The sequence below is a fragment of the Trypanosoma equiperdum genome, assembly GCF_001457755.1.
Source record: "Trypanosoma equiperdum strain OVI genome assembly, contig: ctg_530, whole genome shotgun sequence".
Lineage (NCBI taxonomy): Eukaryota > Euglenozoa > Kinetoplastea > Trypanosomatida > Trypanosomatidae > Trypanosoma > Trypanosoma equiperdum.
Window position 1 is genome coordinate 1,432 of NW_027124455.1, and position 13,933 is coordinate 15,364.

Here is a 13,933-nt window from a genome sequence, read left to right on the forward strand (position 1 = left end):
TTTAGTTCCTATTTGCCTTTATGTGCGTCTGTGTTTGCTTTGTTCATATGCCACTTCCCCTCTTTTTGCAAAATAAAATAAAAATAAGAAAAAAAAATAAAGTAGAAGGAAAGAAGGAGGAGAAAAAAAAGAGGGAAAAAGGATTATAATATTATAGTATTATAGTATTATAAATATTATATATATATATATATATATTTGTTTTTTCTTTTCTCTTTCTTTTTCAATATGTTTTGCTTGTTTTATACTGCGATGAGAAGCGGTGATTGGGCTTCATTTCAAACCAAATAGGGGAATTGTGGTGTGTGCATTTCTATTGTGTAAGTCTCAAGAATATTAAAGGTGATGTCTTTCTTTTTTTTTTCTCTCTTTTATATGTAGGAAAAGTGGGGTAAATAAAGTAAAGGGAAAGAAAAGAAAGAAAGAAGAAAAAAAGGAAAAAGTCAAGAAAGAAAGGAAATGGGAGAGTGAAGGGATTATTATTATTACTAATGCAGTTAAGAGAGGAAATCCTAGATGGCATATATTTATACATCTACATCTACATATATATATATATATATTGCTTCATTTATTTATTTTTGTTTATGTGCGTGTCTTTTTTTGTGTTGATGTATTGCAACAGGAGCGTGAAGAGAGCAACAAACGAACGTACAGAGAAAGGGGGAAAAAAACAGATAAATGATACGGAATAGGGAATGGGGGAAATCCTTCTCCGAAAATTCTTTGCAGATGTTTGTTTCTCACGGTTGTCATAGAAATATTTGGTTTACGACTTCGTATCAGTGGATGTTTGTGTTCCGTTTATTGTTATTATTTGTCACATATTTCTCCAAAAGGAGATACACTTTGCAAGAGGGAGGAGAGAGAGGAGTGAAGAAAATGAAGAAAATAAGATGTATATGGTTACTGTACTGCATGCGGTACACATAACCATGAAAAAAATAAAAAAGAGAGTGGTGGTGGTGGTGGTGGTGGTGGTGATCCACTTGCACTTTCTTTTTGGTGGAGCGTGTCAATATGTTTTTTTTGTTATTAATGTTTTTATGGTTGTTGGCGTTTTTCCCTCCCCTTCTTCTGTCATGTAGCAATTACCTTTACATGGCTACACTTTGCCTACTTGTTAAACTGTTCTCATCTGTACCGAAACATCTTTTTATTCTTAACTTCTCTTTCTTCCTTTCTTTCTTTTTTCCCCCACCACTTACTCTTTATCTATACCACTGCTACGCATGTATGTGTGGTGTGGGAATTACAGGATACGTGCTGTATCCTGCTTTCCTTCTTAGTGTCGCATTTTATTTGCCATTACCATCAAAGAAGCGATGTTAAGTTTTTTGATTGACTGCAGCGAAGACAAAACTGATCTCACATCGCTTCTTCTACTGTCACGGTTGCTGAATGATGAACAAAAGGAAAGGGAGGCACCAAGTGAGGGTCCGGCTGGAAATGTTTTAGAGGCATCCATTAAAGACAAGGAGAAAGGAAGTGGTGCATCTTTAGATGAAGGAACCGCGACACAAAAAGAAAGCGGTGTTGAGGGAGGAGTGTCGACGGCAAAGAAAAGATCAAATGTTGCCACTCAGCGCGGTTCTAAGGACAAGACACAACATCAGACACAAGCGGCGAATGCTTCCGTTACCGTTTCCAAACCGAATGTTGGTGGGCCCGTGCCACCACTTGCACTGACGAGCACGTTGGCTTTTATGATGAACGGTTGTGGTAGCTCCCGCAGCGAGTTTCCAAATCTCTCTCTTCTTTGTGAAATCAGCGGCAGCGAGGAGGCCCCTCCCCAAGCCCCGATGCAAAAAGTCAACTCAAACTCTGAAAAGCGTGTAGAGGCAAAAACTCAGGGTCGAAAACCCATTCAACGGCGCCCCCGAACCCCTCCACCAGGCACACAAGCCGTACAAAGGAAAGGAAGAAGGGCTTCAGCGGAACCATCATTGGTTCCCCATACGCCTCCCAAACTGGAAGAGGCGGTGATCCCGATATCAAAGTTTCGTGCGCCATCTTCCGTTGGAGATGATGACATGGCCCCCACTTATTCGCGAAACGGAGGTCATACGGTAGCGAAACGTGTTATTCAATACACTGAGAATATACCGTTGACAATTACTTCGTGCACTCCTGACAGCAAGCGTCGGTCATATGCGCGACGTTACGTTTCCCGGTTACTTAGTAGTCCCATTGACGCCGCACACTCAAGGTACCGTGGAAACTTTGAGAATGCAATCACTCACGCTCGTGGTTTTTACTCAGGAGTAACGAACAGCAATGTAAGTTACCATCTTGATCCCCCATCACTCCGAAGACAAGGTCCAGAAACCCCTAGTGTGAGTGTTTATAAAGCGGAAAGCAATACAAGTGAATTTGGTGGGTCAACAGCCAATTTATTTCATAGAATCAACAGCGACTGCAAAGGAAGGATGTCGAAAAGTTTACATCATTTGGAACAAGGAAAGTTGTACGGAGCAACGCGATCCTCCTCTCTGGGCTCAAATATAGCGCCGTCACCGATGGGTGGAAATGCATCGAGGTGTTTGTTGAGCTTACGCCGCTTGGGGGATGTGAAGAGACGTCAGAGCGGACTTGTGTTGGTGGAAGATCAACTTGAGAGGCAGCAGTCTCGCTTTCTAGATTTAATGATAGAAGGGAAGTCCATGCAATTTACCGTCCGAGCTCCACAGAAGAAGAGGAAATTTCGCTCAGGGGGGAAGGCTCATGTGACATAATGAACAGTTGTGAAGTTAGGACGGGGCGTATGTTGCCTTCCTTTTGAATCGTTCCTGTGGGTCGTGGTGAATCTTTTCCTCCTCGCTACCTTTCATCCAACATACTTCCGTCAATTAGAAGAGGGAATATGTTCGCAGCCTTGACTAAAATGGACATGTGTTTTGGAAGAGTGTTTATATTATATTTTTCTTGTACTTTTGTTCTTTCCTTTTTGATCTTCTTTGCTTTTTTTTCTTCGTATCTTTTTTCATCCTTTTTATTTATTTCCCTTTTAGCAGCTCTGAAACTTTCAACACTTTTTTTTGTTTGTGCTCACCCGTAACTAAGTTAACATCCCTTTTCTTTTTCCCTTTTGTTTAGGTGTCACTTGTATTTCCACCTGATTTTCTACCGTAGTTGTTGTGCGGTTGACGTATTACATTTACTGGATTGTTTTGCACGTTTATTCGTTTAAACCTCAGCTGCCACACGGGGGCGAGCCGATTTGGGTGGTATTTTTTCCTCCCTTCGGTAGCTCCCAGAAGAAAATAAGCAATATATATATATATATATATATATATATATTTACATTTATAAAACACCCAGGAGAGAAGTGAAGTCACGTGTGAGGGGAAAACTGCGGAATGAGTAGTGAGAGATATGTGGATGGTGACCTCGGTGAGCCTTTTAACAGTGCAGAGCCGCTTACGTTACCAGTTGTTGTTCAACTCCTTCGCGGCCGGCGGGACACGTCACTCGATCATCCCGCCTCACGTCTTATTGAAAAGACATGCAGGCAAGTGGAACTCATGCAGGAAACATGTGCAGATGAGTGCCGGGTGCAACGAGTAATGGAGACGAGGTTGCGACTAGTTAACAAAAATAATCGCCAGCAAATGAATGCCCACCTGGGGAATTTTGTAGTGGGAGAGGATGGATTTGCCACTCTTCCACCGGAATCAGATGATTTCCTCGACACAGCGGAGGAGGAGGCTATGAAAATGTTTGAGGTGGTAGCACTTGGCACGCTTCAGCCAAAGACGGCGGACGAAGCTCGTGAGTTAATCCCTTCACTGGGAAGGTTTGAACCGGCGGATTTAAATAAGGTTTTAGAAATGCTCGACTCTTTATGAAGTGGGCTAACAAACACGGTAGTCGCAACGATAATAACATCGAGCTCGAGAAGGGCACATCACCTTTGGATTTGTGGGGGTTCACAAGTGGTGGATGCTTGCTTTTTGTATTCGTTGTTATACGTTAGGGCGTTGCGAGAGGCACGTCAATGGTCGGTCTCGTCCATTCGCTCGTTCTTTTTTTCCCCCCTTTGAATGAAGAAATGATATTTACTAAATTCTCTGTTTTTGAGTTGGTTCGACTGTTTCCTTGTGTTGAGCCCAACTTTTTTCTCAATTTTTTTTCTTCTGTGGATCTTTCTATTTTTCTTTCAAAGGTTGTAACCCATTTACAGCACTCTCCCGCCTCTCTCCTATTAGCAGAAGTGAAGCTTAGGCAGCGGAGACAACAGTGTGCTCTGTTGACACTGTTGGTGTAATTAATCTATTTCAAATAAGTTAACCTTTTTTTTGCATTCTACTTTGACGTTATAAATTAATTATCCGTTTTTTTTGTTGAAGTTGGGCACTCTAGTTGCTGCTGAGGTTAATTAGTAAACCATGACCACGTTCAAGCGGGAAGACCTCCGTCGTGTCTTTTTTAGTGATCTCTCTGATCAGTGCAATGAAGATATCATACATGAACTTTGCACGCAGTTTGGGCCTGTTGCCAACATTGTTTGGCCAACGTCAAGTAATCTCGGTGGTACGCAGCAGATGACATTTTGTTTTGCGGATTTCTACAACGCAGAGGATGCCAAATATTGCTTTGAGGCTCTACATCGCAGTCGAACAAAATTGTTTGGAAAGGAACTGCGCGTTTCCCACGCAAGTACGGATGTGCACCAGAAGGAAATCGGTTCGCGTTCGAGTAACCGGCATGTTGTTCACGAACTGCACGAGATTGGCGCAAAAGTTGTTGTCCGTGGCGTTGATCTTAGCGTAACTGAGTACGAACTGACTTCATTCTTCGCGCAGTTCGGGAATTTCGCCGTCCCCCCACGGATGGTACGCGACTTTGACGGAAACTTCCGAGGTGTTGTCATTCTCTCTTACGATGATTTTGCCTCTAGCGACCGTGTCATTGAAGAAATGCATCAAAAGATATATCGGGATCGTCCTATATCTGTTACCTACGCTGAGCTGCCCGACGGAAGCGGAAGATTGCATGGTACAGCGGAAGAACGGGCGAATGCGGCACTGTTCCGCGAAGAGGCGAGAAAACATGAGGAGCGCATCGCTCGTGAGCAGCAGGAGCACGAACGGGAACGCACACGCAAACGGCAGCAAAACACATCGTGGGCTGCAGGTATCGACCCCTACGCTCGCGTACGTTAGTTGGTGTGGGAGAGAATGATTCTAAATGACAAGGGCTGATCATGTGCACTATTGTTAGATTTTTCTGCGGTGCAGTTTCATTGATCTGGTTTCATCTTCTCTCCTCTTTTTTTTTCACCCTCTTTTTTTTTTGTTGAACATGCGTTGCGTTATCCATGCGCTTCAGAAGAGCCGGTTGTTATTAAAATCTTATCCTTTGGTTTCCCTTAATCTTAATATTAACCTTGATATTTTTGTCTGTATTTTGTTCTATTTTCACTTTCTTGTTTGTTTATTGGAGCACGTTCCCGGACTTTACTGTTTCGAGGAACAGGCGGTAAAGGCTGTAGGGTGGAGAAATTTCTTCTCCACTGAGGGGAGAGCCTATCACGCGTGCTGAGGGATAGTGGGAAACTGGTTGATTTTCCCACAAGTTGTGGAAGTTGTTTCCATAGAGCAGTGCTGAATAAGCAGCCGTGTCCACAAAACGAGAAGGAGGCCGGTGGCTACGTGTCGCGTCTCCAATTGAATAGAATAGAAAACCTCAGCACAAAAACTTGGAAGAGGTTGAAGGTAGAGAGGTGTCGAGAGAGGTTGTGAACCACTGTAATGGGTCGGGCAACAGAGGCACAACGTGCCGAAATGGCAAAGGAGGAAAAACTACAGCGGGCGCTGCATGAAAACCAGCAACTCAAACAAGAGGTTCTGGGATTGCGCGATAAGTTGAAGATATTGCAAGTAAAGTTTAATAAGGTAACTAATGACCTGAAGCGTGTTTCACCTGACATGTTAAAACATCTTAACGAGGTTGCTTCATCCGCTGCAACATCACCGCCCCTCTCGTCAATGCGGACCGCCACAAGCGTTGGCGGTGCTTATGCTACCCGGCAATCAACACCGGGTAAAAGATCATTTTCTCTTCAGCCGCATGCGGGAACCGGTGAGGGGGCTGCTCTATCATTGGGAGAGGCGGTGGACCCTGCAGAGTTGCAACAGTGCCGTGAAGCACTTCATCGCGCCCAATTAGAGATCGTAGCGTTACGTGCTAATACCGCCGCAACTGTGGGGGGTACAACAGCTGGTCCGTCGCCACCATCTCCGGCTATGGTCACTGTAATAGAAAAACTTAGACAGGATCTTGCTAGCGCTGTGGTGGAGCGAGACCAACGCGCTGCTGAGGTTAGTGTACTTCGTGACGAGTTAACACGGACTCGCACCCAACTGGAAGATGTGCAATTCACTCAACAGCAGCAACTTGCTGTGGAGAGGCACACTTGTGGCATGCTTAACGGGCGTGCCCAAGCGGCCGAGAGTGGAAAACAGCAGCTGGAAGCCGAATTTCGTCGTTCCGTTGAAATTCTCACACGGGAACGGGATGAACTTGCACTTAAGCTTCGCCTGTTACAAGAGGAGATGGACAGCGAAAAACGGTACGGGGCGGGCACCGTTGATCCCACACAGCTTGTTCAAGTTCAGGCAGATTTGCAGGATAAGTCAAGGCAAATCACTATTTTGACTAGTCGTATGCAAGGGTCGCAGCAGCAGGTGGAGACTCTTAAGAACGAATGCAGTCGCCTTTTGGATGAACTCCAGAAGTTTCACGCGATGCATACAGAAACGAAGCGGCAGCTACTGGAACTGGAAGGTGAGCGAAATTTGTTGCAAGTACGCTGTGCACGTGTCGAGGAGTTAGAACGGACCGTGAAGCACAAAAGCGAGGAACTTATTCGTACCGAGCAGGAACTTTTGCGCACAGCAAGTACCCTGCAGAGTTGCAATAGAGAAACTGAAGAGGCTGTTCGACGTGAATTCTCCTCCCGCCTGGCAGATGTTCAGGGAATGCGGGACTCTGCTGAGGCACAACGGCGTGAAAAGGAACGACAGCTCCTCGAGGCGCAACGTGAGTTGGGGGAGCTGCGTCGTCAGTTAGAACTCACTCGCGAAAACGCCACTATGTTCCAAGCGCAGTTGGAGAAATCGGAGGAGGAACGACAAAAGTTATCAGCAATGGCCTCCGTGGCGGGGTATACTGTGAAAGAGTTCGGTGATGAAAAGGTTAGACGTGCCCTGGCGGTAGTGGCCATGCGAGGTGACTCTGGTATTGACCGTAACGGTGGGACCGGAGGTGTGACAAATGGGTTTAGTGATAAGGTTCCGGTCAATGCGTCAGACGGCGCGGCGGGGGAGGCGCTTGAAATGTGGGATGCACTTCGGTGGGATGAGGGATGGGAGGCACAACAGTTGCGTGAAGCACTTGCAAGCGCCGCCCTCGACATGGAACTGGCCGAATCCCGCTGTACTCAAATGAACGAACAACTTGAACGAAATCGTCACCTAATGCAGCAGCTGTCGCATGAACGCGACGCACTGTTAGAAGAGAACATAGAGATGCGGCGGCGGCTCACGCATGTTCAAACTGCGTTTGCCAAACAGCAACTGGAGTCATACAATGCGGCGAAGACGCGTGGCACCACAAATGGAGGAAAGGGATCAAGCGATGGTATTATCAACTTTTGCATACATGATTTGGAGTGTAACGATGCAATGCTGCGTGCTTTGGGTGCTTCCCAAGTCGCCGGTGCGGCTGTCACTCTGTTCTTCTCGCTCGATGGTCTACGGTCGTACGATACGATGATGTCGCCCATGTTCTACTCACTTGATAGCCCTCTTGACATACGCTTCTGCTACGATCGTCTTGACCGTGATGAAGCTACTGTTGCGGAGATACGTGCAACAACGTTCGTGTTTCAACTTCACCAGGTATGTGGCACGGGAACAAACATTGTCGCTATGGGGGAACTTCCGGGTGTTGCGCTTCTGCAGGCACGAGAATCAGCCGTTCTGGAACGCGTTAAGCTAGTAAGCGGTAGCGGGGAGGAAGTTGGGGTTGTCGCCGTTGAGATGTGTGCTCTCAACCTGTTGTTACCTATTCTGCTGGATCGTCCACTCTCAGGCGTTGGAAAGGATGGCGACTTTTGTCTCAGCTCAGACGCAGTGCGTGCAGCACTGGTGGCCATGCGCAGTGTCGTTGCACTCCGTGTGCAAGTTTTCCGTGCTGATGGCCTGCAGAATTCACCCACACCGCAACCGTATGTTTTCTACACCGCGGCGATGCCATCTACGACACACGGTGGGATTAGTTGTATCCGTGATACAGTTGTTCACACGTCCACGAAAGCCTTAACATCCGATCCTGTGTTTGACGAGGAACCTATCGACCATCGTGTGGTAGTGGACAGTGAGTTGATTTCATTTGTGTCTGAGAGCTCGGTGGTATTTGTTGTGTTTGACGCGCAGGCGCGAGATGTGCGTTCGAATTTGGGCGTTGCGGAGGTTCCATTAAGGCCATTACTTGCATCACCACAGGCGGTAATACGCAAGACGGAGGTGTTACATCCACAGGGAACGCTGAGCATCGGACTATCGTGGGTGTGTAGAAGTTAAATGCGTTGAAGAAGGAGAAGCGAATTTTAAGTTTCATGAGTGTGGTTGTGCGGAAAATTCTGAAACCCCTTGCTCCAGGTGGTTTTCATTTTTCCTTCCCAACCGGTGAGGTTTTTTGTCTTTATTATTTCCGAACGCACGCTGGTATTTTCACGTGTGCGTGGAAATCCGTGCACACGCAACCATTCAATATGAGTGTTTTTATAGGGCGCCAACTCGCATTTCTGACAGGCGATCCACTTAACCACCAGTGATTACGACCAAGCGAAGTGAGTGATCTGTGTGGCTTGCACATCCGTACGGCTTTAGTGCGACAACCAATGGTGGATTTCGTTTTGTGTGTTTTCTGTCCTCCCCGCTCCTGTTTCGGTATCTTTTCCTTATCCTTTTTCATTTCTCCACACTCTTCATCCACCTGCTTTGGCGTCTTGTCCACGATAATTTTTTTTGTTGTTGTTGTGGGACGCCTTTAATCCTTCTCCACAGTAGTGCAGAGTCGGCCGCGTAGGCAAAAAGGATAGCACAGGTCCTCCCCCCTTTTTTCTTGGGCAGTACTCTTAAAAAACAACAACAACAACAACTCATTTTGCGCCCCGGAAGTGAATCGCATCACATCGCGGCCTTCAAATTAGGGAACTCCAATACCCGGCGGAGGGATCATGTTATTCACCCGCTGTCTGCTAGCGGTCACGACAATCAACAGTAGCACGGCATCGGCAGCCGGCCGCCTTATTCGCATCAGGAAGAAGTCAAAATGGATTGACAGGAGAAGCAAGCGGATTCCGCATAACGGAAAGGATGTGTGGCAGTTTGGCGAACAACCCAGTTGCGCGCTATGCCACGTGCGGTTCAGGTTTAAGCAAGACTACGAGGCACATAAGGAAAGTGAACTTCATCAAAACCGTCTGCGGTGGGTGGAGACTATGAAATGGTGGGAGGAAATCGGGGAACCCCACCATCAGCAGCACGCGGCATCGGAGTGGGAATGGTTCCGGCAGCGCGTTTTACCCGCTAAAGCCGCAGCAATGGGATTGTCAGAAGAGGATGCGGCGAGGGAATTGCGGCGTGCTGTTATGCATGAGACACCTCGTTGGTACTCCCGCATCCAGCCCCCGAATGCCCGATCGGAGATAAAGGAACCGAGGGACCAGCGTTGGCCATCATCGCCGAAATGGTAGTGCCATTGGTAGCATTTTCGTTGTTTCATTTCGTAACCTCCTTGAGGGGTGGTGTTGTACGCTCTAACTCGAGGGTGCTGGCCAGCGCTTTTGCATACCTTCTCTTGAGTGGAGGAAACAACCTCTTCAGCACTGCTGTGCTCAACAACCGTACGATCTACTGGCAATGTTTGCTTTTCTGTTCTTTTTTTCTTTTGCAGCATTCACCAAATTCACTTACTCCTTCCTATTCAACGATTTCCCCATTGACGCCGGATTTCCCCCATTTGAAGGTCAGGTGGAAGTAGCGAAGGAACAAAAAGGAAAAATAAAGGAAGAAGAAAACAAGAAAAGACACCTCGAAGTGGCGGGACTTGTTTATTTCTTTGCCAGTTGTGCTGCCTCTACGAGTTACTGACACAGCTTTCTTTTTCTAGTTTTTATTGTGTTTGTCGGCACTGTTGACGACCGAGGTGCAGCGCAGGGATGGACGGTTATCTTCCTAACCTTACCAGGGAGAGTTTAAACATCCCTACGAGAGGGATTTCCGGTCAAAACCAATGGCGGACGGTGCGTCGTGTTTGCAACACTGCGAGCTCTCACGATGGTTATAAAAAAATGCTTGAGGGTGTTCGAAGGCAATTCCTTGAACCAGCATATCAGGTGCCGGTATCACGACTACCTGATGTTCCGGTACCATGCCGCCCGCCGCCCTCCTCTTCCTCTCCCGGTCGTTTCTCGCGGAACCTTCAGTACACTGTGAAGGATCGAAAAATTGTGAAGAAGGAGGAGGAAGATATATGCAGCCCCTCACTGGAAGCACTGGAGGAAAATGGACGGCAGCACATCATTGTGAATGAAGTTTGGGAGCGGCAGGTTTTGAAGCAGATGATGATTGTCCGTTATGTTACATTTGTGCTCCGGGATGAGATACGCGACTTGGAGCTTGTTGAACGAGAGCAGCGTGGCACCATCGCCTTTGAGGAGGAGAAGGAGCGCTATTGGTTGCAACATGAATCTGATGCGAGCGTTCAACTCCGTGAATACAAGTTGGCACTTTCAGCTAAGAGGGAAAAGCAGAAGAGACTACAAGAGAACGAGGCGTTGTATCGTGCTCGATCGTCAAGTTCTCCGTTTCCCATGAATGAATTCAAGATGGAACCTGATGCCCAGAAAATCCTTCAGGAGTATCTAAAGATGAAACATCTTGCAGACGACGGTGAAGGCCAGCCTCAAGAATGCCCCCATCCCCCACTCCGGAGGTCGCCGCAGCAGCAGCGATCAGCTGAGCGCTACAGGCGATTGATAGGTAAAGTTTCCAGTCACAATAACCCACCAGTGGTTCGTGTGCAACCACTCAGTAACGTATGCAATACCTTGGGTATTGCAGCTTATATGGGTCTTCTGGAGAAAGACTCGGAGAGCCGTAAAATGATTGAGGAGCGTGAGGAGGAGGAGTACAAACGCATCATGGAGCATTTTGAGGAGCAGTCCTCTCTACTGCTGACGTGGAAGCACAAACGCCTGCACTTGGAGCGGCTTATTTATTGGAAAGCTCAGAGTGAGGAGCGCCGGCAAAAGGAGCAACTCAGGATTGAAATGGAGGTGCTGAGGCCTCGAAAGCAGATGGCAATGCCGCACGAGGAGTTGGCGGCGCAGGAGGAAGAATTCCGTAATATGCTCGGAGCTGAAGAAGGCACGCGGCGTGGGGATTTGTTGCAGCTGCACAACGAATACTTCATGCGCACAAAGGCAAAGGCATTAGGCAATGAGGAAATGAATCTGCGGGCCCATATTCTTCAAGAAGATATTGGGGTCCGAAAGCTTCTCGTCCAGGGCCTGGAAATTATATTGCGGCAGGGTATTTGCAAGGAATGGGAGCAGAATGTTGTGATGCTTGTGCCTGAGCAGATTCAGGCGCTGGCGAAACTAAATCGAGAATGGATTGAGCACGAGAAGCAGATTCTAACGATCCAGAGGGCAGTACGTAGCTTTCGCGCCGGTCGACTCGGGTGGCGTATCACCCATTCTGAAATCGGTCGCATTATACAAAAGAAGCGCGATATCGCAAAGATTGATCGCGGCAAAAAGTCACTTTGCGAGTACAAGAATTATCTTGCCTCGGAGTTCGCCGCCGTCGAAGAGGAAGTACGCACGCTTCATGCTAATGAACGTAATAAATTGTTTGATGTAGAGTACAACAGCCGAACGATCGTGTATACTGAGGAGGAATGGAATCGGGGCGTGCTGCGGCGTGCCGAGCGACAGGATCTATACGACAGCGTGATAGTTCCACTTGTAACAAACTGTTTCTCCGCTGAGTTAGACGCCCGCCGTGAAATTGATGTTGAAGAGGAATTCGTTCGCGGAAGGATGTGCAATTTTTTCAACCGCCTCAGTAACATCATCCGGACAAAGACGTACGTTCTGGGGCGTGAGGTGGAAGGACGTGCCGCCATCGAAAAGGATGAAAACAATTTTTTTTTTTCAATCCTCTGCATGGAGCTAGACGACCGCGATTTGGTTCGCATAATGATGAAAGAAATCCAAGCACAAAAGGAAGAAGAGCTGTTCGCGCAGGCGTTGGTTCTGCTTGAGTCGCGGAAAGAGGAGGAGATGTACATGTACGCACGCCTTACTAGACTTCATTATGAATTCAAACGTGAAAAACTGGAGATTGAAGCTTTGGACCCAAATCCTCGGGCATTAATTGCTCACACTTTTTTGAACACTGCACTCTGTTTTTTCTGTGACGAATCGGTTAAGTTTCTTGAAAACTATGGGTCGCTTCTGGTAGAGCAACATTCTGAAATTGTATATTTGTGCTGCGTTGCGATTACGGAGGAAAGGGAGGAGGAAGCTCGCCACCTCCTTGAGCGGTTGGAGAGTCGTGCATGGCCCGAAATAACTGATTGTGCTCACCGGGAAATGAGTTCAAAACTTAGAAAGGAACTCCGAAATATAGGAGCCGCTAGCCGAATAAAAATTTTCTATAGGAAATACCGGAATGGTGATGTAGGAAGGTCAGGCATGCGGAAGCACCTTCGCGAAGCCTTTCGCGTAATGCGAGAGAAGGCAGAGCTGAAGGAGGTTTTTGACAGGCAGCGCATTGACGTTCAGGAGTGCAGGCACAACCTCCGTGATGCGGTCGCGATACAATCCTATTACACATACAGACGTATTGCTCTTGAGCTTAGTGTAGTCGAGAATAGAGCAGAACCCCGCGGTCGCTCAGAGTTGGAGGGTCAGGAAGAGATGATGTTCAAAATGATTTTAAACTACTTTGAACCCCCTGCTGTCCCCATGGTAGATGCAGTAACAATATTGTTGCACAGTGAGTCGCATGGTCGTATACGAATCAAAAAAGAGTGGCAGAAGGCTATTGAAAACGATTTTACAAGAAGAAAAGAGTGGTTTGAGAAGGATGTGTTGGCGATCATAACGCTGAGGAAGTGGCAAAAGTTTGCTGCAGTGAAGCGCAAGAGGACTTTCATAAAGGCCGAGCTAGAAAAGCTGGTTCTATCTGAACTTACACAGCGTCATGAATTAGAGTTAAACGAGGCGAATGAGCGATTTATCGATATCGTTAAACCCATGGAGTACACCACACATCACCAAGCGTATCTGGATCAAGATGTGCCGCGTTTCTTAAACGAGATGTGCTTCGATATTGGTTTCCACCTTGGAATAAAAGAGGAAGAGTGGCAAAACCGCATGCTTTTGCTATGGAGGATGCGTAACAGTTACCACGAGAAAGAGCTGGAAACTGAAGAATTTGCTACCCGCGCCGCCCTACAACAGAGCAGTTTCTACGACGGTGTTGACTTAATTGAGGTTGTTTGCGACGAAAGTATCTTGCGAGCAGCACTCTGTGATGAGCGTAGATACTTCTTGATGCGAATACTGGCAAGGTTGGAAAGAGCTTCACGTGGGGATATTATCCACAGCTACGACATCCACTCGCTATGGATGCACGAATATACATGCAGAAAGGAACTCTACGTTGAATACATATATTCTCTCCACCATATTGCCCCGGAAAAGAACACAATACAACATACAAAGTGTTTGCTCATCGATGCTGAAATATCACACACCACAGAAGCAGAAAAAAGCTACGAAAAGTCTACAAATCAACAACCACTCAACGACAATCCAGAGGACAATAATATAACATCCTCAGCAAAT

At 46.9% G+C, this 13,933-nt stretch overlaps 6 protein-coding genes across 6 annotated transcripts in view; all 6 read left to right on the plus strand.

The window, feature by feature from the left end:
- Positions 1-1,325: 1,325 nt before the first annotated feature.
- TEOVI_000218800 (uncharacterized protein) lies at positions 1,326-2,735 on the plus strand (the record flags this gene model as incomplete). Its single annotated transcript, XM_067225290.1, has 1 exon — positions 1,326-2,735. One exon carries the CDS (start codon positions 1,326-1,328, stop codon positions 2,733-2,735), a length of 1,410 nt encoding a protein of 469 aa, XP_067081391.1.
- A 624-nt stretch (positions 2,736-3,359) lies between these two features.
- On the plus strand, positions 3,360-3,848 carry TEOVI_000218900 (DNA-directed RNA polymerases II subunit, putative; the record flags this gene model as incomplete). The annotated part of the gene is made up of 1 exon (XM_067225291.1): positions 3,360-3,848. The coding sequence occupies one exon, from the start codon at positions 3,360-3,362 to the stop codon at positions 3,846-3,848; it is 489 nt and encodes a 162-aa protein (XP_067081392.1).
- Positions 3,849-4,388: 540 nt separating this feature from the next.
- Positions 4,389-5,165, plus strand: TEOVI_000219000 (spliceosome-associated protein 49, putative; the record flags this gene model as incomplete). Its single annotated transcript, XM_067225292.1, has 1 exon — positions 4,389-5,165. One exon carries the CDS (start codon positions 4,389-4,391, stop codon positions 5,163-5,165), a length of 777 nt encoding a protein of 258 aa, XP_067081393.1.
- Positions 5,166-5,753: 588 nt separating this feature from the next.
- TEOVI_000219100 (uncharacterized protein) lies at positions 5,754-8,588 on the plus strand (the record flags this gene model as incomplete). Its single annotated transcript, XM_067225293.1, has 1 exon — positions 5,754-8,588. One exon carries the CDS (start codon positions 5,754-5,756, stop codon positions 8,586-8,588), a length of 2,835 nt encoding a protein of 944 aa, XP_067081394.1.
- Positions 8,589-9,247: 659 nt separating this feature from the next.
- On the plus strand, positions 9,248-9,766 carry TEOVI_000219200 (uncharacterized protein; the record flags this gene model as incomplete). Its single annotated transcript, XM_067225294.1, has 1 exon — positions 9,248-9,766. The coding sequence occupies one exon, from the start codon at positions 9,248-9,250 to the stop codon at positions 9,764-9,766; it is 519 nt and encodes a 172-aa protein (XP_067081395.1).
- A 465-nt stretch (positions 9,767-10,231) lies between these two features.
- Positions 10,232-13,933, plus strand: part of TEOVI_000219300 (paraflagellar rod protein) — a gene marked incomplete at both ends in the record, with an annotated part of 3,771 nt that continues 69 nt past the window's right edge. The window contains one exon of the mRNA XM_067225295.1: positions 10,232-13,933. Coding sequence (XP_067081396.1) covers positions 10,232-13,933 — 3,702 coding nt within the window.